The following is a 23,402-nucleotide window of genomic DNA, read 5'->3' as shown; positions in this document are numbered from 1 at the left end:
TTTGTGTGCACGCACACTTCTTCAGATACCGAAACACACATAGAGATGTGTGTTTACTTGTGGTTTAAATTGTGGGGCAGGTTAGCCAGCTGCTGCTTGCCACCTCAAAGGATTAGTACAGGGGTCCCCAGACTTACCGGGCTTTGGGCCGGTGCCCGCCGTGCCGACTGCGCGGAGGGCAGGGGAGTGCGCGCGCAGCGGGCCGGAGGGTGGGGGAGTGCGCGCCCGTGCGCATGCGCACACACACTTACTGGCGCGCTTCCCGGTCGGAAAAAACGCCAAAAATCGCTTGTGCGCATGCGTATGGGCCTCCCCGACCCGGAAGTGCACCTCCCCCGACCCGGAAGTGCACCGGAAATGACCTCTTCTGGGTCGGGAGAGGCCCATACGCATGCGCACAAAGGATTTTCGGCGATTTTTTTCCGATTTGGAAGATTGCCGCCGTGCTGCGCGCCGTAAGAGCGGGCGGTGGGGGTCGTCGCGGGCCGGATTGGGAGGCCAATTGGGCCGCATCCGGCCCGGGGGCCGTAGTCTGGGGACCCCTGGATTAGTACATGTTCTGGGTATTGGTTTTATGGCGGCAGCTAGAAGCATTCCCAGCTGCACTCTGACCCACCAGAAGTCCAGCTCAGACCCTTCCTTTGGCTTCTGAGATTTTCTCCAGGCGATGCTGAACCACTTCCTACCTTCCCTTTGAGCACTAGAACAGCCTCCCTCAATTTGCTACCCACTGGTTGTTTTGGACTACAAGTACCCAGCCTGTATCAAAGCATTTGGAGGACACCGTAAGAAGATAAGAAGAGCCAGTGGCCCATCTAGTCCAGCATCCTGTTCTCACTGTGTCCAGCTTAGGTGCCTGTAGGAAAGCCGTAAGTAGGATCCAAGCACAAGAGCACGCTCCGCTTCTGGCTCTCAGCTGCTGCTGGTACTCAGAAGCAATGCTGCCACCATCCATGGAGGTGCACCATAGCCATCATCATGGCCTTGATTTACACCAAGAGTGGGGAAGGCTATATAGCTGCTTCTTTTTAAAAAAGAAGAAAAGAAAAGCAAGAAACAGAAAACACAGGGATGAAAGCTGATTGCACACGAATTCCATGCAACGGTAGAATCATAGCATATGTAACCCTGGGCATTTGTTTGGCTCCTTACATTTTTGCCCTCCAAAATAGAAGACTAGGAAGAAAAGAAGGCAAGTAAAACATTACTAGCAATCTGCTCTCCTTTTGTGCCCACCCACCCCATCAGCACTCCCTCCCTCCTTTTCCTTGGGGGTCATTTGCAGCACAGTCCATTAACGCTTTCTGTCCGCACCCCTGCTTTCTTTTTTGCTGTCAACACCCTCCATTCTCATTTCACACTTACAGCACTTGCAAAATCCCCTCCAAGCTGCAGTGGTGCCACCCGCTTATCTCCCCAGTCCAACAATGGAAGGAAGAAGCAAGAGTGAAAGTGTAGTGGACTATAAGGATGCTATTCGGCTAAACCCAACAGAGCTCGACTAGTTTTGCAGGCATTCTGTACGTGCTCTTAGATCTTTTGTGGCTCTCCAGGTGTAGTGATTCTTCACCAGTACAACCCTTTTCCACTCTCAAGCTCCTCCCAGCTTTCCCAGGTCCCTCTCCCTTCTCCATTTCTATGAGAGGCATAGATCGGGCTTTTCGGGTTCCAGGCACCTGACAATGACCTTTATACTTTCTTGGAGGGAGCAGAAGACTCTTGGTTGCACACATGACTCAAACTGGTCATCACAGCCAAACCCTCTTTGAGAATCCTGGCAGCAGGTTATGTGAACATGATTGTCTGTGGCAGTACCTCAGTGGTCTCAAAAACATGACATTTTTTGTTATTTTTTAAAAAAAGAAAACGTTTAGTCCTCTTACGTGTAACAATGTTTGCATAATGTTGGAGAAGCTCAGGTGCTCCCCTTTCTATCTCACCTACCATCCCCTAAGATGTGTGGCAATGGGGTTGTGTTTACAAATCCTGCACAGAACACAGCCAGGGGTGAGGATCATTATCTTGAAATCCGCAAGATTTGTCGGCTCTTAAAAATTGTATATACCGGTACCCTGCTCCTTTCGAAATCCAAGACAACTAAGCTCATACATAATAATAATAATAATAATAATAATAATAATAATAATAATAATAATAAGTGCTAGCAATAATAAACCTTATTAGCAGTAAGTAAAAACCTATTATTAACTTGTCGAATTGCAGCCTCGAACCGTGAGGTCTTAAAGCCAGTCAGCCAACAAATACTTTTTAGATCAGATCCTTTTAAAAAGCTTCCAAGGTTCTGACTGCAGTGAGCCTCCCTAGGTAAACTATTCCAGTATAGCTGAAGGGGTTCATGACTCGGGAGGATGGCCATTTTGAAGTGGGGTGATTCATTTCTTGGAAAGCGGCTGTTTTAATCCAAATGATTCAGTGGCAGCGTGTTTTCCTTGTTCTGTGAAGCGGTGCGGGCTTAAAGGTGAGCATCATCCATTGACAATGGCAACCTTTGCCATGGAAGAATATGGTGTCCACGCTCATCTTGCAGGGGGGCGGGGGAAGATAAATGACGCACAACATTGCAGGCACTTTAAAAGTTGACGCTTCTCAGAGCGCGAGAGAATTAACATTTGCACTTGCGGTGATGCTATGTCAGCGTAGGCACCGAAAGTTAGAAAAGCCATTTATTTGTCTTTTGTGTATGCCCTTGCACAAAAGCGACCTTAGTTTTGTCTTGTATATTCCTAAGACTTGAGATTTCTGCCATCTGAAATAGGGCCTTATTCTTAAAGAGCCTCTGATATTAGTACTGAAGTATATAGACTTTTTTTAAAAAAAAGAAAACCCTGGAGGGAAAAAAACACATACATACGCAGCCGTTCTGCTTTAGTATTACAAAACTACATTCCCCATTTTTAAAAAACTTTCCCCTAGAGTGGGTGCAAATCGGTGGTAGGTTTCCCTCTGCTCTTGATTTCCACCCTTTTCTCCTCTGCCACCCCCCCTTTCACCTGCTTTTCTCCCTTTTGACGCAGAGTTAAAGATTAATTATAGCTGGTCTTCCCCAGCTGGGTTGCTGAGCGGATGGGAAATACCCATTAATAGAAGGATAGCTTTTTATCATTCTGTCAGCGGCTGGTGGTACAGGACGACCTCAGGATTCTCAGCTTGGAATTCGTTCGCCTTTTAAAAAGGGGGCTTGCCGAATTGGATAAATGAGTTTCTCTCTTTTTTTGTGTGTGGGGTGGGGTGGAATAAGGGGGAGGGAGAGAGGGGAGGCTGACGGAAGCGGCAGGAGGGGAGAGTCCCTGGAACAAAAGCCAAAATATTTCATCAGACCATTCTGGGTTTTCTTTTTCAAAAAAAAAAAATGCATAGGGAAAAGAAAGAGGAGGAGATGAATTGTACATGACAATAGCCCCCACAATGCATTTGCTGACCAGTTCCTACTTTTAGTTAAATATTTATCCCAGGCAGGGTGTGTAGCAAGGATGGATTTATCCGGATGACGAACATTTCCTTCAGATCTGCACAAAGAGAATCGCAGTCTTTTATTTTCCCTCTTGGTGTATGAAATCATTGGAACGGCCTCTTATCGGGGGTGAATTGTGGTGACGGAAGTCTTTGGTTTTGCGAAGTTAGCTGTTTTCGTTGTGATAAATGCCGACTGGAGTTTTCTTTTGCTCTCCTTGGAGCGGTGTGAATATTCCTTGGGGGAAAGTGTCTGGAATCCTTGGTGTCAACACCACTCTTTGGGGCTGGATGGAGGTTCAGGTCTCAGATACAGGACATCTCAAGGCCCTCTTGAGGGCTTTATTGAGACATTTTTTGGTGGTGGTACGATGTTTAGAACAATTTTTTTAAAAAACCACCAGAGTGTCTTTATAAACATAGGAAGCTGTGTGTTTTATACAGAATCAGGTGGCGCATCCATCTGGATCAGTATTTGTCTACATGGACTGGCTGTGGTTCTCCAGGGTTTCAGGCAGGAGTCGTTCTTTGTCCCACCTGGAGATGCCAGAGATTGAACCTCAGACCTCCTGCATGCATGCAAAGCAGATGCTCTAGCACTGAGTTGCAGCCCTTCCCTGAATCTGGAGAAACATTCAAACCCAGCAGAAGTAGCCAAGGAGCAATTGCAATTCCTGCCCGCCCTCTGTTTTTAGGTATTTCTGCATTCTTAAGTAGAGCCTGCTCGATATTCTCCCTGAGCAGCCACAAGTCTCTTGTATGTGTAAAATGGGAATGGTGGTCCAACCTATGACTCAAGAGATCCGATGTACTTTGTAAACGCTTGGGTAGGAGTTGTGTGTCTTGTTCCTCTGCTTGTATATATCTGTCCCCATAGTGTGGGCTAATCTCTGATTGGGAGGGAGTGCAGGGTATCTGTAGCCCACCAGAACGGGAGGGACAGGTGGGCAGAATAGCAGTTTTTGCCTTTTTCAGTTCTATATATGCAATTCAAACGGGAATGCTGTGTATGTCTCAGTGGGCACAAAGGTTAATGGGTAACATGCACATCGAGTGCAAATGAGTTGTATCCTGCCCCTTTTCCTGGCCTATTGCTTGCTCCAGGTCTGTAAAAAATGGAGTTTTGACACAAGGGTGCGAAATTTGCCCACCATCATTTGGGGAAGTGAGACGCAGCAGAGAATTTTTTTTTCTATGCCACTCATCTCTCCCAACAGATGGTATTGTTCAAGAGAGTGTTTCTTAGGCAATTTGGGGAAACATTTTCATGAGATGGAGGGAAAGAGGCCATCTCCAAAGGGATTTTAAATTGGAGGCATCTAAATCAAACACATACCTTAGAGATGTACTGGGGTGAGTGGGGCGGGGGACACACACACACACATTGATTCTAAAGAGATTTGGTGTCCTTTAAAAAAAAATGTTGATGGATTCCCAAGCCCGGTTCACACACTTGATGACTAACAGCTGAATGTGTGAACGGACCTGGCTGAAAAGCGTTATGTTTGGAGATGGTATGGAACAGGCATAGGCAAACTCTGGCCCTCCAGATGTTTTGAGACTACAGTTCTCATCATCCCTGACCACTGGTCCTGTTAGCTAGGGATGGTGGGAATTGTAGTTTCAAAACATCTGGGGGGCCGGAGTTTGCCTATGCCTGGTATGGAACTTCTTTCTGTACAAACGTCTTTCTGGTGCGTGTTGGGCCTGTGTCGGCACACATACATGTGCAGGTCATTGCTTGATGTCAACAGCCACCAAGCAACGAATGCATGTGTACGAGCCAGCCTGTAGGTTTTAGCGTCCCAAGCTTTGCAGGCCATGGTGATGGCACCGTGATTGCCACTCAAAGGCCCTTCATTTAGCATGGAACCCTCACCTGGCCGGCTGATCTCTAGAAAACAAATTTCACCTATCTGTTGTTGGCTCCTGTTGCCGCTGTCTTTCCTCCCAACATGCGAGCTTTAGGACACAGAGCACCAACAACAGATTGAGATCTTTGGCTCTGAACTGGCAATACGAGCTTAGCTTGTATGATTGCTAGGCACTTATATGAAAGAGAGAGAGAGATCTCGCTGCCTGCCTCTCTCTCTCTGATGCTCTTCTTCCTCCCCCCACCTCACACTGCTGCTCCAGCTCCAACCGCCTCCACCCAGCCATTCTCTCCTTTCATGCTTTTTTAAATGTTTTTTTAAATTTTTGCTGCAACGACCTTGGTTGACTAAAAGCCCAGAGCGAATTGGAGCGAAGCTTTCCCTCCTGCGTTTCACACATCCGGGGTCAGGATTTTGACTTTGCCCTAGTTTTAAATCTTAAATGGAAAGCTCAAAATACTTTTATCTTTGGTGTGTGTGGGGTTGTTGGAGGCTTGCGGTGTGTGTGTGTGTTGTGTTTTTTTGCAGCGAGGAGAGGAAGAGAGTGGTGGGACTGAACAGATCCCCTCCCTCGCCTCCCCTCTTCAGGTTCCCAAGCTTTATAGGTTGGGGGGGAGGAAGCATACAAATTCCTCCAGACGCTTTATATGGATTCCAGAGTGATTAAATGACAACATGAAAAGGGGGTTCTGAGCAGATGTAGGGCAGCTGAGATCCTGGGAACTGAACTCCTGCAGCTCGGCTTAGCTGAGCATTACAGGGTTTTGTGGTAATCTAGCTGATGGGAGATTAGTGAAACTGAAGGGATTCCCCAGTTCCCCCAGTTGCAAACCAGTAGCCAGGCAGTCATGAATTTTCTGGTTTCATTTGGTGGTGGAGCTGGTTAGAATAATTTTTAGTCCCAGAAGCTTTGGGGATAGTATTTGGGTAAGATGCTCGGGAGAGATACACATGACCCAGTGCTTTAAAAGTCTTGCAATATCCATTCTCCCATAATGTGCCTATTATACCCTCATTGTTCTCAACTGCAATCTGACTGGAGGGCAAGAGTGCCCCTGAACATACACAGTGGGCGCTTTCTCTGACTTAAAGACACCACCACTTTTCTGGGGAATGAAAGGTGTAAGCATCCCAACCCTGAGTCTTCTGTTAGCAGCATCTGTTGAGAAATACGCCCATCTTTTGCTATTACGTACGTAAATGCGCTAGCTGGAGGCCTCAGACCCGAACAGCACCACCAATGGTCCAGTACACCCAGTTAAAAGCAGTGCCCATTGCATGACTACCTTGTTCCTACTTAGCCAACCCAGTCAGGGTCTCTTAGCTGCTGAGAGTGTTTTCTCTACGGAGGGATTCAGATGACCGGAATTCACGCAGTAGCCCTTTAAGAGGTTACCTTCCATGCTTGTATCTCCATGGAAGACTTGCCAGCAGTAACCTGTGACCATGCGTAAAGCCTGCCATTAGGAAGCATCAGATGAACCTCTGCATACACTGAAAGGACATAATAGGATGGGTCAAGCCCTTGCTGACATGCACACCAGACATGCGCCCTGCTGTCTGCACATTTCGGCAGCTGTGTGAAGGGTCTGTATGCACATAACGACACACACCTGTAGGCAGTGCTGTTTTTTCCAGAAAAAGGGGTGCTGGAAGGAACCCACCATATGAATGTCTCCCTTGTTCTATTAGAATGGCAATGGCACCCACCTGAGAGGTGCCAGAACTGAGTTGCGGCTGAAAAAAAGATGCCTACATGTATTATCCCATTCTCACGGGCCCTGCCACACCCTCATGTGTTCTCTCAACCTATGAGGGGTGGTAATGTCTCCTCTTGCCACCCTTTCCCCCCACAGTGGCTCATAAATGCCCCAATGGCTGGGTCGGGGATTCTAGAGCTTGATGCTTGCCTAATGGGGGACTCTGTGTCAAGCACCATAGAGAATATAGAGGTGTGCAACATCTGCCTCTTTGCTAGACAGGTAATTTGCGGCTTCTGGATCCGCCAAGTCTGATGTAAACACTAGAAGACCGAGCTTCCTCTCTTGCTTGGTCAACAGAACAGTACCTTCTGTGTGATGTACTTCAGACTCCCAACAACCAATCTTGGGGATCCTGGCTCAGAGAAAATCCCTTCAGTGTCTGGATTCAGGTATAGCTATAGCCTAGAACAGGTGAGCACTAATGGTGGATTTACCTGCATGGCTGGAGGCTACAGACTCTTACCTCCCCTATAGGAAGCTGTTAAATTGTTCCTGGTTTCCTTAATCCTCCCTCATGATGTGGGTTTGGGGCACAGAGAATATAATCTCTGCTTTCAGATCTTAAGGGGTGAAGTTGGTGTTGGTACCCTGCTGAAACACCAGTGTGTGGCAGGCCTTTTTATTTTAACCTATCCGTTTCCTAGCGTTTATTTATTAGCTGACTGTAAAAACAATTATAATATTCTGCAGTCACACCTGGCTTTGGCTAAGCATGGGTTTGTTTTATCCGTTGTGAGTAGGAGACTTTGGTTCTCCTCTAAAAAATTAGCTTCAGGAGGCAGCTTTGAAATTGGCAAGATTAAAAAGTGGTCTAGAACACAGTACTCTCTTCATGCTTAGCCCCCCCCCCATTTTCATCTTTATATTGTTTTCCTCAATAATAGGGGGCTCAGTTTATTTTTCACTCCCTATGATGTGACCTATAAAGATGCTTTTAGAGGGATTAGTGTTATGAGACCCCCAGAGAGCAGTTTTTTAAAAAAGGAGTCTAAGGCTATTTGAATGTATTAGACAAGGTGTTTTTTGAGGGAATGGCGAAGCCCTGACTGATGTGTGTTGTGCTGTCTGCTTTAAATAAACAAGTAGGAATTCTGCACCGAGAATTCAGTTCTGTGATCTCTACATCCTACATTTCTAACCATGAATGACTGTTTTTGGAAAGCTTTTTTTAAAATAAATGCATGCAATTCTTTCTTTTGACTCAGAGCAGATCTGACTCCCAAGTTTGAAGGAGACCCTTAGTAAGATATCCTCTGGCAGGTGCCCCCAGGTGAATGAGCAGTGATGGCCACCCTCCCTTTCTCTCAGGTAGCAAGGAGCCCTCTCCCCCATGCTACTATAGCAAGAGGGCAAATGGTGGTGGTAGTGATTGCTGCTCCTGGTCAGCAACTGTTGAAGCTGTGTGTGACTGCCCCATGTGGTGGATCACGGAACTCTTAGAGGCAACCATCTCAGAGGAAAGCCTTCTGGCCTGCTGCACGTGCAGGCTGGCCATTGGATCTTCTTGGGCAGAAAGGCTTTCCGTTTCCATTGAGCTTTGCTTGAGCAACATAAGTCTTCCTGAGCCTCTGGGACATTGCTGTATATCATTGGTCCTGCTTCTTGGTTTTGTCCTCTAGTACCAACTGTGTTGGGACATGGGTGGCGCTGTGGGTTAAACCATAGAGCCTAGGGCTTGCCGATCAGAAGGTCGGCGGTTCGAATCCCTGCGACAGGGTGAGCTCCCGTTGCTCAGTCCCAGCTCCTGCCAACCTAGCAGTTAGAAAGCACGTCAAAGTGCAAGTAGATAAATAGGTACCGCTCTGGCGGGAAGGTAAAGGGCATTTCCATGCGCTGCTCTGGTTCGCCAGAAACGGCTTAGTCATGCTGGCCACATGACCTGGAAGCTGTCTGTGGACAAACGCCGGCTCCCACGGCCAGTAAAGTGAGATGAGCACCGCAACCTCAGAGTCGTCAGGGGTCCCTTTACCTTTACCAACTGTGTTACCATGTCATCCAACAACAACCTGTGTGGGAATAGGGATATTTCTACTCTGGCATCGTTTGGACTCCTCACTTGGTGAACATAGTACAGGAGTTAGGATGTTGTCCCCACCCCACCCTGCAAAAAAAAGAAATTCTTATTCTTCTTGCATTTCCTGCAACCATAAAGTTCATACTAATACCCACATTGGCTTGGAGATACACATGATCTGAAAATGCCTGTCTCCCATGTTTTTCTACTTGGTGTTAAAAATATTCACACATCCTCACAAATAGGTGAGAAAGGCTCAAAGGTGCCATTCATTCTCATGCGCTAAAATGCCATTGAAGTACCTTTCCTTAGATTAATGTGAGCCCTGAGTCCCACTGTCCCTTCTCATTTAGGAAACTTTTGCAATAGTCGTCCAACTCCATCATCATAATTTTTCATAATTTCTATAGCCCTTTCCGTATATAATTCTTATTTTTGTATTCGCCCCATGCAGCAGGTTAGGCTTAAGGTTCGTTGCTTTTCCATAGGGCTACCCTGTGTGTCTTACCATTAAGGCGGGGTTTGAAGTGGGCTTTTCGAGGTCCTAAACCCAAGGCTTCCATCTCCCTACACAACCAGCCCCCTCAACCCACCTTCTTGAGCAGTAAGTTGGAACCAGCCATTTGTGGGACATGTTGGTCTAGGAGACACAGCAGCTGACCTGAGTTATATGGATGTTGTGGTGCTGATGCGACCACATTGTGCCACTTTCCCCAACCTGAGTGAGACCTGCTCTACATGTGTAGCAGAGTGATGCAGTAGCGGGAACTGCACCACTTTGGCTTGCGGGCAAGGGCTAAAGTGCCATATGATAATTAATTCCCCACAAGTAGAAAGCTAACACGCCAGGGAGAGTGTTTCTAGCCTAGCCTACTTCCTGCTTTGCTAATTTCACGCTTGCAAGCCTCTGCCAAGTTCAGCTTCCAGTGACTGTGCATGCTCAAGCTTCATGCACAGAGGGAAGGGATTTTTTTTGTAAGACTGTTCAAAATCCTCACCGCCCCCCCGTAGTTGGGCAGGTGGTATGAAACCGCTGGATTGGACAGGTCAGGTATAAAGGCTTTCTGCCCTTGCTTTGCCAATAGATTAGTACCTTTTGCCTGCTACGGTTCAGATTCCTAGCTTTTGTTTGAGGAACCGACCTTGGTCCCGAGGCGGAAGTCTGCATCCTCCAGCCATCGACCCTTTTCCTAAATACAGTAGACTGGATTTAGAGCAAGTTAGCCATGTTCTAGTTCCATTGAAATCGCCAAGGCTTAAGTCAGTCATGACTCTTGTTCCATGGATTTCAGTGACTGACTTGCTCTTGTTCCAACCTAGTACAAACACCTTGGTTCTCAAACTCCGAGAACCCAGAAGTGTTCCGGTTTTCGAACGTTTTTTTGGAAGCAGAACATCTGATGAGGCTGTCGGCTATTGTTTCCGGGGCACCTGCACCAATCAGAAGTTGTGCCTTGGTTTTTGAACATTTCAGAAGTCAAATGGACTTCTGGAACTGATTAAGTTTGGCGCTTTTGTTTTTGCTATTTATTTTGTGTTGTGTTTTTTTTGAGGCTTTTTCGATTAATTTGTTTTTGTGACTGTGTGGAACCCTGTTTAGCTACTGATTGATTGTGTGACTGCAGAAATGGATAAAAGCCCCCCATCCAAACAATGTCTATCATCAGTTCTGGTAAGATTTTTTTAAAAAAATTAACTGGTCCATGGCATGGGGTCATGAAGAGTCGGACACAACTAAACAAGTAAACAACAACAACAACACTGTTGTTTTATAGTTTTATAGTACTATTTATAGTACAGCGGAACCTCGGTTTACTACTACCTCCGTTTATGAACGCTTCGGCGAGCGAACGTCGCGGACCCGGAAGTGTTTACATCCGGGTTCCGCGGCGTCGGATGTACAGAAGCGATCTGCACAGCGTGCGCATGCGCAGAAGTGCTCTATCGGCGCTTCGCGCATGCGCAGAAGCGTGCCTTCGGCGAGCGAATGCCTCGGTGAGCGAACGCCTCCGCGGAACGGATTGCGGTCGCAAACCGAGATACCACTGTACTATTTTATACACTGTACTATTTTATAGTACAGTACATTGATTATTGCTTTCGTTTTATGGATTAATGGTCTCGTTAGATAGTAAAATTCTTGTTAAATTGCTGTTTTAGGGGTTGTTTTTAAAAGTCTGGAACGGATTAATTCGTTTTGTATTACTTTCTATGGGAAAGCGCTCCTTGGTTTTGGAACGCTTTGGTTTTGGAACGGACTTCCGGAATGGATTATGTTTGAGAACCAAGGTACCACTGTATTCCCTGTCCCTAATCCAAAATCTTACCCTCCGCTTGCTCAGTTAACCAGAGGCAATTGCTACTCAGCTCAGGCAACCAAGTACGCCTCTTGTTGCACTCCTGCATTAGCTGCCCTGATGACAACTGCAGAAGGGATAGTAATTAGAAGAGAATGCTCTCTACGTGTTTTCGCTTGTGGTGTACCTTAGCTCCTCGTTTGTCCTCATGCCTGTTTAAAACGAGGACTGCCAAGAGTAGACACAGTCCAAGATTGAAGCCAAGTCAAGCACTACTCTCCATCCTCTCCTCATTGCTGGTCGGTGTTATGATTACTTAATGCATCTACCAGCGCTTCCCTGAATGCATGGTGGGAGGGGTGCGGGGCGGGGGGGGGACCCACAAATTCATATGTCTTCTCAGTCTCACACACAGGGGAGGATGCAGTTTGCGTGGAAACGTGAGCAAAGTGTGCAAGCTGTCTTTGTCTTGCTGGCTCTTGGAGGTGGTGCTGGATGGAAGCACTGGGCTGGGGGTGGGGGAACCGGTAGCTGAAATGGACTTCCAAGCGAGGCATTTGGTATTCGTCCTTCCTGGGAAGATGGCTGCGTTGGAAGCTGTAGTTAAGACCCTGAATTCCTACTCATTTCAGTGGGAAAATTAAGTGTGAGCGTAGTTCTCTTCCATTGTAAACAAGGGGTCTTAAAAGTGCTTAACTTTGGCTGGACTTCACCCATCGTTTTAATAGCAGGGCCAGCAGTTAGTAGGTTTCTCAGCATCGCTTGTTTTATTTATTTCCTCTCTTATTTATCTCATGTCTCATCTTTTCTCGTTGTTCCTTCTCCTCCTCATTTTGGTATAGTCTATTATTTCTCCTCTTCTCATATCTACTTTTCTCTGCTCTTGTTTTGGCTCCTCTCCTCTTCCTCTTCCTTTCTCTTTTTTATTTATGTACTCCCCCCCTCCTTTTTCATACATATCTCTGTGTTGCTCTTTCTCATGTGTATCTTTTCTCTCCTCCCATATTTAATCTCTCTCTCTCTCTCTCTCTCTCTCTCTGACTTGTGATCTTCCCCCCTCTTTCTTATGCTCTTTTTCTTTCTTTGTCTTTTCCCTCCCTTTCTCTTTCATCGCAGTCTCTTACTAAATGAGTCAAAACAGACATTTGTCATGTTCCCTACAGGAAGTACTGGGGGCTTTTGTTCGAAAAGCTGCTGGCTAAGCAGAGCCTCTGACTTTCTATTATTATTTAAACAGGCCCCACTGAGCTTTTTTCTCTTGAGCGCATGGAGCGCACACATGCACATGCAAACCGCCAATTTCTGGCAGGGTGGGAGGCAGGTTTGAAAACTCAATCTCTGAAAATAAGATTTCAGTTCCCATCAAATTGCGCGTCAGACTGTACACATTTTGAAGGATCGGAGAAGAGCACATATTAGATAGGCTTTATTCATTTATCCTTTAAAATTCTGCACTCCTGGTGTTCGTATAGAACCATAGAATTGTAGAGTTGGGAAGGACCACGAGGGTCATCTAGTCCAATCTCCTGCAATGTTGGAATCCTTTGCTAAATGTGGGGCTTGAACCCATGGCCCTGAGATTGTGTCACATGCTCTACCAGCTGAGCTCAATATTGACCATAGCCTGCATCCACACATTCCTGGTGGAGTATTTCCATTGAGGTTATTTAAGGGCAACACTCTTGCTTTGGCACAGTTCACACATGCTGTAAGTACAGGGAGAGAGAGAGAGAGAGAGAGAGAGAGAGAGAGAGAGAGAAGAGAGAGAGAAAGAAAGAAAGAGAAAGAGAGATTGCATTTAGTTAAGTCTTGTAAGGGTAAGAGCTCTCCCTGTCCTCTGCTTTTTAGAGAAGGTTTACAAGCCAGGATGGGCCTTACTCTGTGTTCCCATGATGAACGATTAAATACTCTTTAATAAAGAGAGCAGGTGCATATTCCACTTTAAGCAGAACCCCATGTTAATCGTGTGTGTGTGTGTGTGTGTGTGTGTGTGTGTGTAAAAGCCAATTATTCCATGGCTCAATAGAATTTGTGATGGAAATGAACAAATTGAAGTATTTTAATTGTCTACATTAAGAGTTTAAACTAATGACTTTTTTATGACAGCTAAGAACCTTTTTTTTAATATACTAGTATAATAGATTTCTAAATCATATTGTAGAATTGCGTATATTATCATTAATTTGATTAATGTAATCAACCTTATTAGTCCCTCCCCCCTTCCCCCACTCTCTCTCTCTCTCATTTTTTCGGTACTGGATTTAAAGAGAAATTGTGAGCTCCAATTCTGCATTTTTTTTGTTCTTTAGAATGCCCTCCCCCCCACTGTAATTTTGAATTTAAAAGGGAAGGTTCTTTTGGTGAGGGGGAGAGGATACCACCCCCCCACACACACACCAAAGAGGACCTCGTATGCCTGCTCTTCCTTCAACTTACCTTGTGGGGTGGGGTGTTGTTGTTAAAGCATTTATTAAGCAGAAATATGCCACCATCGCCCCCTCTGCAGTGAACACGGCCTCGGTCCCTCACCTGAAATTAATGTGCTGATTTGGAAGTCCAAGGTCCAGTGGAACCATTAAGATTCCTTTGAGTAGAGATGCATTTGTGGCTCAAAATAATAGCTGCCAAGTTATCCCTTTTTTAAAGGGATTTTCCCTTATGCTGAATAGGCTTCCTCGCGAGAAAAGGGAAAACTTGGCAGCTATGCTCAAAATGCAGGCTTATTTCAGTGTTTGCAGTGCTAAAGAAATATGGGTAAGGAGCCCTTTTGAAACATTCAGGGGGCAAAAGCTGGAGCTGGGGGGAGGGGAGGGTTTTGAATGTATTTTATAGTGGGTGGGGGTTGATCCCTGACCTTATCACCTTTTTAAGGGTCCTTTTTGAGAAGGGATGACAGGGCTTTCAAAGGCTTGAATTGCTCCCTATTTATTTACCTGTTACTGTTTTACCACAGTGCCATTGTCCTGTCAGAGAGAGAAAATAGCACCAAAGTGCCCTCTTCCCAGGCATTTTCTTAACAGTGCTTACCATAAACAGCAGCAACGCCCCCCCCCCCCAAAACCCAGGTTGTATATCTCATGCAAGCACTTCTCTCTTGAAAGACGATTGGGGGTTGGGGGGAGGGGAATGTGTTGGGGGGGGGGGAGATCTCAAGCCTTGAAGGTTTGATTAGAAAGAGTTTGGGGTTGTTGGGAGGGTTGTGTGTGTGTGTGTGTGTGTGTGTGTGTGTGTGTGTGTGTGTGTTTGCCGCACATTTGTAGGGCTGTTTATAAGTGCTTCCACATTGCATCAAGTAGCTTTTGACAGAAAGCCCTGGGGAGTCTCCTTATCAGTGATGAGGAATGGCTGTTATTTTCTAGCTGTGTTTTTGTTGTTGTTTAAACATCCAACTTGGGTTTCTTTTGAATTTGAAAGTGATAAGAAAGTGTGATCCTCTTCTTTCCAGCCTTCCTCTTGATGCGAATCCCTGAGTTCTTGACAAGATGGCTTAACAGCTGCCCATCATCGTATACTGTGTAAACCCAATGCTTAATTTCTAGGGGAAATGTATGCTTTTTATCCTTGAAAGCCATTCTCAAATTTAGCCACCCCCCTGTTCCCCTGATTCGGGGGGCTTTCTCTTGTTATTGTTGAGGAAGGTACTCTGTTGAGGTGCACTCTGCATGCGCTCAGTGGCGTTTTTCATCTGTTCTCTTCTCCTATGATCCTGGGTTGCACCTTGGCATTTAAAATAGGGCTGAGCCTTGTTGAGCATGGCACATATCAAGGCCTGCATATAGCACTACCCAGAGATATGCAGCCAAACATTTGTGGAACGTTTTAGATATACAGTATCAGGCATCCCCAAACTTTGGCCCTCCAGATGTTTTGGACTACAATTCCCATCTTCCCCGACCACTGGTCCTGTTAGCTAGGGATCATGGGGGTTGTAGTTTCAAAACATCTGGAGGGCCGCAGTTTGGGGATGCCTGGTATACATGAACCAAATGGCAGGGACTAAGTCACATGATGAGAACCTGAACAGGCTATGTGACTTAATCCCTGTCATGTGATTTAGAGAAGGACTGTTTAGTGGGAGAGCATCTGCTTTGCATTGAGAAGGTCCCAGGTTCAATCACTGGAATCTCCCAAGTAAGGCTGGGAGAGAACTGTCTGGAATCCTGGAGTCTGTGCAGACAATTGTGAGCCAGATGCACTAATTGGTATAAGGCAGCTTCCTCTGAGTCTGCAAGCATTTTTATATGCATAATTTTATTTATATGGAATTTTATACCCTGACCTTCTGGTGCTTACCCACGGCAGCTAACAACAATTAAGGCCAACCATAAAATATAATAACATTAAAATGATCAGTGTTTCCCAACTTGGCTCCCCAGCTGTTTCTGAACTACAGTTCCCATCATCCCTGACCACTGGTCCTGCTAACTGGGGTTGATGGGAGTTGTAGTTCAACAACCATTGGGAGACCCACGTTTGGGAACCACTGGGCCAGATGATCCTCATGGTCCCATTCAAATCTGCAATTCTATTACTCTGTAAAAAGCAAAACTACAATAGAATAAAAAGAGACAAATGTAGATCTTGTTCCATTCCCTCCGTTTGCATGGATATCTAGAGTGAAGGAGATGAATTCCTGAACACATCTTTAAATTATGTGCAAGGCAATGCCGGAATCTGTGTGGAAAACATTGGGCTATAATTGGATATGTGATGTTTGGTGGCCTCTGAAAACTTTCTATGGGAGGATGCTGTCGTTCCAGCTTTTGTTCAGGGCCTGCTGATAACATTTAGCATTGGAAAGGAGTTTGGTCTGTGGATCATATTGGCTAAGAAAACCTGATGGGGAAGGGAAAGTTGTCCAAAACACATGGCTTGTGCTCACTTCCTCAAGGCACATGGGACTCCTTTGCTTTATGTGTTTGCTTGAGCGTTCCATACCTCTTCTTGTGTCAACTGAATTATGTGCCTGATTTGTGAAAGATCCTACCTTGCAAACAGTAAGCAAAGAAAATTTTTGTTTCAAGGTATTTGGGACATTTCTGAACAGGTGAATATTTGTGCAGAAGCTGAGGAGTAAAGTACTGGGCAGGTAGAAAATGTAATGTATACAGAGCAAAAGCACTGCACTAATTTAACTCCAGAAGGCTTTCTCCTCCTGCTCAGACCACTCTTGTTTGTACAATTCATCTGTGACCCTGGAATGCAAACTTGATATGCATTCTTCTTTTTCTAGAGAAGACTAGATCAGTGCCTAGTTCTGCTGACAAATCTTCTCTCAAAATCCATGCCAGTAATACGCAGGGCTGCAAAAAACCTGTCTGTGAATATCTGAATTCTAAGACAACCTGTCAATTGCTCGTATTAATCATGTTATTATTTTAATTTCTTACTTTGAATAATTTATTTTCCTTAAGCTAGTCGTGGGTGGGAGCAAGGAGCATGCAGGATGAGACTGGTGTTTTCTCTCCTGACTGCTACCCAGGACCCACACTCTGGCTTCACCAGGCGTTGCTCGTGGACTTAAGACTCAAATGGTGTGCTCTTGCTTTATCAAATTGGAGAATCTCAGGTCCTGACCAGTACCCAATTCTACCCCTATGCAGAATTGCAAAATAGGTATTGCTGTGGCTTTAAAGTCTGCTGTAATCTTCTCATATGCTGTCTGTCTGTCTGTCTGTCTGTCTGTCTGTCTGTCTGTCTGTCTGTCTGTCTGTCTGTCTGTATCTATCTATCTATCTATCTATCTATCATCTATCTATCTATCTATCTATCTATCCATCCATCTATCCATCTATCCATCTATCCATCTATCCATCTATCTCTATCATGTCTCTCCCCTGTAAAGAGGGACAGGCTGTGGCTCAGGGATAGAGCACTGCTAAAGCTGAAAATTGCCCCGGAGAGGTCCTGCTGGTGTAGATAATGGAATCATTGAATTGTAGAGTTGGAAGGTACCAGGTACCACAAGGGTCATCTAGTCCAACCCCCCTGCAATGCAGGAATCTTTTGCCCAACGTGGGGCTCGAACCCACATCCCTAAGATTATGATTCTCATGCTCTACCAACTGAGCTATTCCATGGTGATAGTGAGCTAGATGCATCAGTGATGTGACTTGGCATCAGGCAACTTCCTATGTCCCTGAGCTAAGCCACTGTTTTCATCTTTCCCTTTGGGGAAGATTTTGGGACTGTCTCAAATGGATTTATTTAAGTTCACACGCCCTAGAGAATTTTTTACACGCACACCCCTCTCCACCCAGTTCCTAGAGCAAGGGTCGCCAACTTCTTTGCCCCAGTGGGCATATTTGCTAACTGGAGAACTTACCATCCTACCACCCCCCACCCCCCCCCCCGGCTGCTGAAACCAAGCACACACCTCACACTTTTTCTGTGGACTACAGAAGGATGCTTCTTCCAAGCCAGTTTTGGTAGGGGGGGGGACCCTGTGGGCTCCAGGGAAGGCCTTGTGGGAGCAAGCCTGCCCTGGAAGTGAAACATCTCAGATCAGGGAAGGGAAACTTTCAGGCCTACAGTGTGCATGCATGTAAATGCATGTGCTCGAACACTGCAGCACCTCTAGAATGGCCTGCTGCCATTTCACATGCTCCTTTTGGAAGAGTGTGCAGCAAGCAGCTGATAACATTATGGGGACAGTTGCGCTTTTCTGGAACACCACCCTTTTGAAAACCACACGACCAGATCCAAGCTGTCAGTAGGGGAAATTCTTTCTTGGTTGCCCAAACACCAGATTACTGTGAACCGCTTCCCCTCTTGGTAACTGCCTATCAAGATCCCAAATGTTGCTCAGTTCATCTGAGCTGTAGCTGTTCTATTGGGGGCACAAGCAGATCTGTGAGATTAAACATTTCTAGGAAGCTTTCAAGTTTCAGTGGAAAAAAGTCGGTTCATCAATTCCCCAGCTTGGTGTCAGAAACCTAGCTATTGGGAAATAATTGAATAGCATACAGCAGGCAGAGGAGGACTTTTGGAAATATGTAATGGTTGTGTGTAGATCTGGCAGCAATCGCTGGTGTGAGAATAGGTGTATGCATGAATATTAGTGAAATGTTGCAGGTTTTATGTGCTTGCATACGTTCTTGAACGTGATGTTGCTCTGTGGAGAGCCAACGTTTTGCTGTCCTCTGCCTGCAAAGTCGCAAACATGTCTATACAACTCCAAAGCTGCAAGGAGTAGAAACTTGCTACTTCTTTTAAATGAGAAATGTGATTTTCCATCGGGGCTGCTAGAATCTATGCTAGAGGCCACATTCTGCACCCCTGCTCTCTCTCATGCAGACTTTAAAATTCCTTTTCACTCTTTCGCTTTCCTTTCATTCTGGGAGTTCTCATTTTGAAGTCTTGCACATTCTAAAAACAGAAGCCAGTGCCAATGAAACAGGTGAACAGATGTTGCATAGTGGTCAGAAGCATGCGCTGTGAGCTAGAAATTCCCCCGTTTTAATCTCTGCTCAGCTCTAAATCCACTAGGTGTCCTTAGGCAAAACCAGACTACTATTCTGTACTGTGGGGATAAACATTCTGGCCTAGGTTACAGAATGGTTTTTAATGAGTCACTGTATGTAAATAGTTTGGAGCACATAAAAACAATTACATAAATCCTTTTTGCAAGTGTATTATCCCCCCCCCCCGCCAATTTCTCCTCAAACACCAGCCTGGCAAAGAGACCCGTGTGGCTCAAAAGCTTGCTGCCTACATTTCAAACCCTTGGTGGCCTACCTAAAGGCAATTGTTTGCATTTCCCACTTTGCAGGGCTCAGAGTGGCCACCGAGGTTTTCTATCCTGTTTCATTATTCAAAACATTTTCAGCATCAACATTTCCGCAGCGTCTAGTTAGCTGGCAGGTGCTCTGGGGCCAGCTGGGATTTGAACTCGCAGCCTTTGGCAGGTCTGGCGTGTGTGTTTTATTTCTTCCTGCCTTTCTAATGGGTATGTAAGCAGGCTTTTCTTCCCCTGTGTCCCCTCTCTCTCGGGCTGGCCCCTTCTCCACGGCCCCCTGAAAAACAGGGCATCTCTGCCTCCGTTGTTGCTGGTGGGTCTGGCTTTTGGCTGTGCGGTGTGGCGGCGGCGGCATGCCGGTGGCAGCCCTTGGCAGGAGGAGAGGAGGAGGAGGAGGAGGAGGAGGAGGAGGGGAGCGCCCCCGTGATGTCACTGGGAAGGAGAAGGCCTGCGAGTGGGTCATTTGGAGGTGAAGCTTTTTTGCAAGGAGAGTTCAGGCGGAGTTCAGCTGCATAACATTACGCAAATGAGGGGCGGCTGGAGGAGCAGCAGAAACCTCCCTTTCGCAGAGGGGTGATGCAGGCAGAAGGGGCCGCACTGGCCGCTGCCTTGCCACAGCAACCGGGAAAGAGGGGGCTCTCCTCCTGCTTGCCCTCCACTCCAGGGATGGAGAAGGCACACGAGGAGGATGCCGTGGCCACCGCGCCTTTGTAGCTGGAGACAGCTGCCGGAGAAGCATTTTTCTATGCCTGTCATTTCCCACCCGCTTCCATCCCTCCTCCTCCTCCCCCTCCTCCTCCTCCTCCTCCTTCCCCCCTTCCTTGATTTCATTCATTCATTTTTCTCTCTCTTTCTCCCCTCCTCCTCCTCCGCCTCCTCCTCCTCCCCCAGCCTGCGCTTTTCCGCAGTTGGCTGGGGCTGCGCAAGACACAGACCGCGGCAGGTAAGGAAAGAGTTAAGCCAGCTGAGAGGCGACTTTTCGTGTCAGGGAAGATTGTGCGCTGCCTTTAATCTATCAGTCCTGTACATCACACACACCACGCGACGTGCGCACACAGCGCCCCTCTCTCTCTTTCTCTTTCTTTCTCTCTCTCTATTTTTCCCGGGGAGAGAACAGACCAAGCAAGCAGCTCGAGAAAAATCCTCTTCCATCTAAGGAGACTCGAGGGTTCCAGGCCTCTGGCATCTCCCCAGGCATTGAGAACCTGGCAACACATTTGTACAATTCAGTTCTTCTTATTTTTCTTCCCCCTCCACCCTCTTTCTGTGGCGGGGTGGGGTGGGGGGAGGACAGAGGCAGAATTTTGATATATGTAGATAGAACCCATGAGCACAGTTTCTGTGCATTGTGTTCAGTCCTCTTGCCAGACAGGAAAAGCTATTGAATCCTAAGCAGGAAGTCTTACTTATTTTATTTTACTTGGGTGTTGTTGTTTTTTAGTGCGTGAGTGTGTAACTTTTTCTTCCCTTTTTCTGGAAGGAGTTGCTGCAAAAGAATACTCCCCCCCCTCCTTTTTCTCCTCTTCCCTCTGGTTAGTTCTGGGAAGGAGAGGGGGAGAGAGAGAATCATGGAACTGAGCAGGAGGAGGATTTGGGACCAAAATGCTCTCTAATACCAGGGAACGGACTTCTTCAAAGAACACTGCTTTTTGGAAAGGCTTGGATTTTATTGTTGTCTTTTTTTTTGAAAGGAAGAATTCCATTTTTCTTTTCTTTTCTTGGATTTATAAATATGTTTCTGTCTTGAAACGGGAGAAGCATTTCAGACTGGACTGGCCGGCCTGTTTCCCAAGGGATACGTTTGGAATAGAAGATTGAAGACTTGAATATTATCTTTTGGTGTGAGTGTGTGTGTGTTGTTGGTTTTTTTTTATATTAAAAAAAAAACTTTAAGCAAAAACACTGGTGGCCAACTCAGCCTGTTTGGCGGATTCCCCAGCCGCTTTTGGATTCCCTAAATACCTCCCCACTAGGGATTGAGAGAGAGAGAAAGGGAGAGAGAGAGATCAGAAAACAGAAAACAACAGACAAACCTCCCCTCATCCCTCTGGATTCATCATCATCATCACCACTGTAGGATTTTGCTCTTTGGTCTTTCGTAAACCAAACTTTTCCTCTTGCTTCCCTCCTTCCCGTTCCCCCACCAGCCCCCAACCCTCTTACCCTCTTCTTCCGCCTGGAGAAGATGTACGAAAGTGTGGATGTAGCTGGTTTAAACAGCAGTCCTAACCCCTTCTTCATGATGGATTTTTACAACCAGAACCGTGCATGCTTGATCCAGGACAAAGGACCCGGGAATCCCAACAACCCTTACAGCACCCCTGTCCGAAACCAGCATTGGAACAGTTCCAACCACTGTACGTATTACGAGATCTCTCCAGGGCCTGAACCAGCTGGGGTGACAAACCCCCACCGCCCCGTCCATTGCCCTTCTCCCCCCTGTTGCCAGCTTTTGATCTTATTAAGAAAGATCAGAAGCTATACCACGAGTGGTAGTGGGGAGCTGGGTAACCTTTGAAATTTGAAAGCCTTGGTTGGTTTGTGGACTGTGTCAATCCCCACCCCTGTTGTGATAGAGAATGGGTGGGTGGGCTTTAGGATCAAAAGCTGGGACTGCAGTGTGCGTCTGTAATGTGTATGTGCTGCTGCTGCTGCTGCTATACATTGCATGTTGATATCTTTTTTTTTTACTATGTGTTTTTTGAGTGAGCCAGGTTCTTCTAAGGCGTGGGGCTTCCCCTTCCACGTACTCCCTTGAATGCTTTCAGTTTTTCGCCTTTGGGTTTCCGCTTAATCTGTGGGTGTTGGTAAATATAGCTAATTCTACGTTGGCTGGTTGATTGTGTGTGCCGGTTCTGTGCAAAGCAAAGCCGTCATTGCCCATAAGAAAAATTCCCAGACACACAGTGAGAGTTTTGCCTTTGGGCAAGGCCCCCCCCCCAATCCCACCACTTTTTCTTTTTTTTCTTTTTAAAAAAGAGTGCTCATGTTAGGGGCTCCTGCCTTACTTTCCGGAAACTCAGATCGGAAATATTGTCATCCGTGTTCAGAACAGAACAAGGCAAAAACTTCCAATCTGTCTCTGCTCCACATAAACATTTTCGTTTGCTTTCTTCTCTCTCTTTCTTGCGTCTCTCTCTCCCCCCCCCCCCTCATATTCCCCAGCGGTGGATAACGCAGTCCCATGGCCTATTTAATTTCTTCTATCTGTTGTTAAGCCACTGTTTCTAGGTAACAGTTGGGAACCGCATTTGGATGGGGTGGGGGGGTGTTCTTGTGATTTTTGTTTCCGTAAATTTGAGCCTGTTTCTGAAGTGGAAGGAAACACAGCAGAGGTTTGCTGTGTCAAATAATCCCCCTCCCCTCCTCCTCCCCTCCCCTTCACACCCCACCCCTCCAGCTGGGTGTTCAGTTCCCAGCTCCTGATAAGGTCTCTGACAAAATCCAATTAACTAAATAGTACACCAAGCCTTTTTAATCTTTCTATATATACATATGTGAACGGCCTCTCTCTGTGGGTGAGTGAGTGGTTGGTGAGCTGGGGGGGGGGGCGGTTTGGAGAGAGCGAATGTTGGCATGGAAAATAGACCGAATTTGGGGTGTGGATCCTTCAGGACCTTTTGCAGAGTGATGCCTTTAAAAAAGTGTTGCATCTTCACATCCCCCCAGAATGGACAAGCCTCACTGTAACCACAGTTCATTCTCTGCAAAAAAATCCTCAATTCCCTGTGTCCTCTCTCCCCATCCCCAAATCCCTTTCTGGTCCAAGTAAACCTTATTGTTCTTCCTAAACCTCTCCCTAATTGCTATCCCAGGCCCCTTCCTGGAGTGTGTGGATTTAATCTCTCTGTTATTTGGATTTGAGTTATCTGTCTTCCCTTCCTCCCTTCCAATTTCTCTCCCTTTAGTTATTTTCCAGAGAATTATGTGTAGGATAGGGTAGGGTTGCTTTTGAAACTCTAGTTTCTCTTGCAAAGGATTGGGGGGGGGGCTGGACCCTTGTGCACTCCCACCTGGGAAACAGTGCAGAGGGTGAAATTTGCAGTGATTATTATTATTATTATTATTATTATTATTATTATTTTAACCCCAAACTGCATAATACTTAGATATACTGTCCTGTCGGTTTGAAACTTCAGAGATGGCTGCCTGGGCCCGAACAGACAAACTTCTCAAACTTTCTCCTAGTAGAGAGCCACCCTGAAAAAACACCATGACTTTCATGACTCCTGTCACTTTTCGCAA

At 46.3% G+C, this 23,402-nt stretch overlaps 1 protein-coding gene across 7 annotated transcripts in view; it reads left to right on the top strand.

Moving 5' to 3' along the window:
• Window positions 1-23,402, top strand: part of RARA (retinoic acid receptor alpha) — a 203,360-nt gene that overhangs the window by 120,469 nt on the left and 59,489 nt on the right. The window contains exons 1-2 of one of the 7 annotated variants that reach the window (XM_060281490.1): window positions 14,598-20,100; window positions 21,418-21,514. The exons of 4 other annotated variants lie outside the window; for them this stretch is intronic. In XM_060281490.1, the coding sequence (XP_060137473.1) occupies window positions 19,846-20,100; window positions 21,418-21,514 (352 nt within the window). In that variant the 5' untranslated portion in view covers window positions 14,598-19,845. Of the gene's footprint in view, window positions 1-14,597; window positions 20,101-20,637; window positions 21,515-23,402 lie in introns of those variants that run through there. 2 more of the 7 variants (XM_060281495.1, XM_060281494.1) reach the window with 2 other exon arrangements.

This window comes from Zootoca vivipara, chromosome 13 (genome assembly GCF_963506605.1).
Source record: "Zootoca vivipara chromosome 13, rZooViv1.1, whole genome shotgun sequence".
NCBI lineage: Eukaryota > Metazoa > Chordata > Lepidosauria > Squamata > Lacertidae > Zootoca > Zootoca vivipara.
This window is presented reverse-complemented; position numbering and strand designations above follow the sequence as displayed.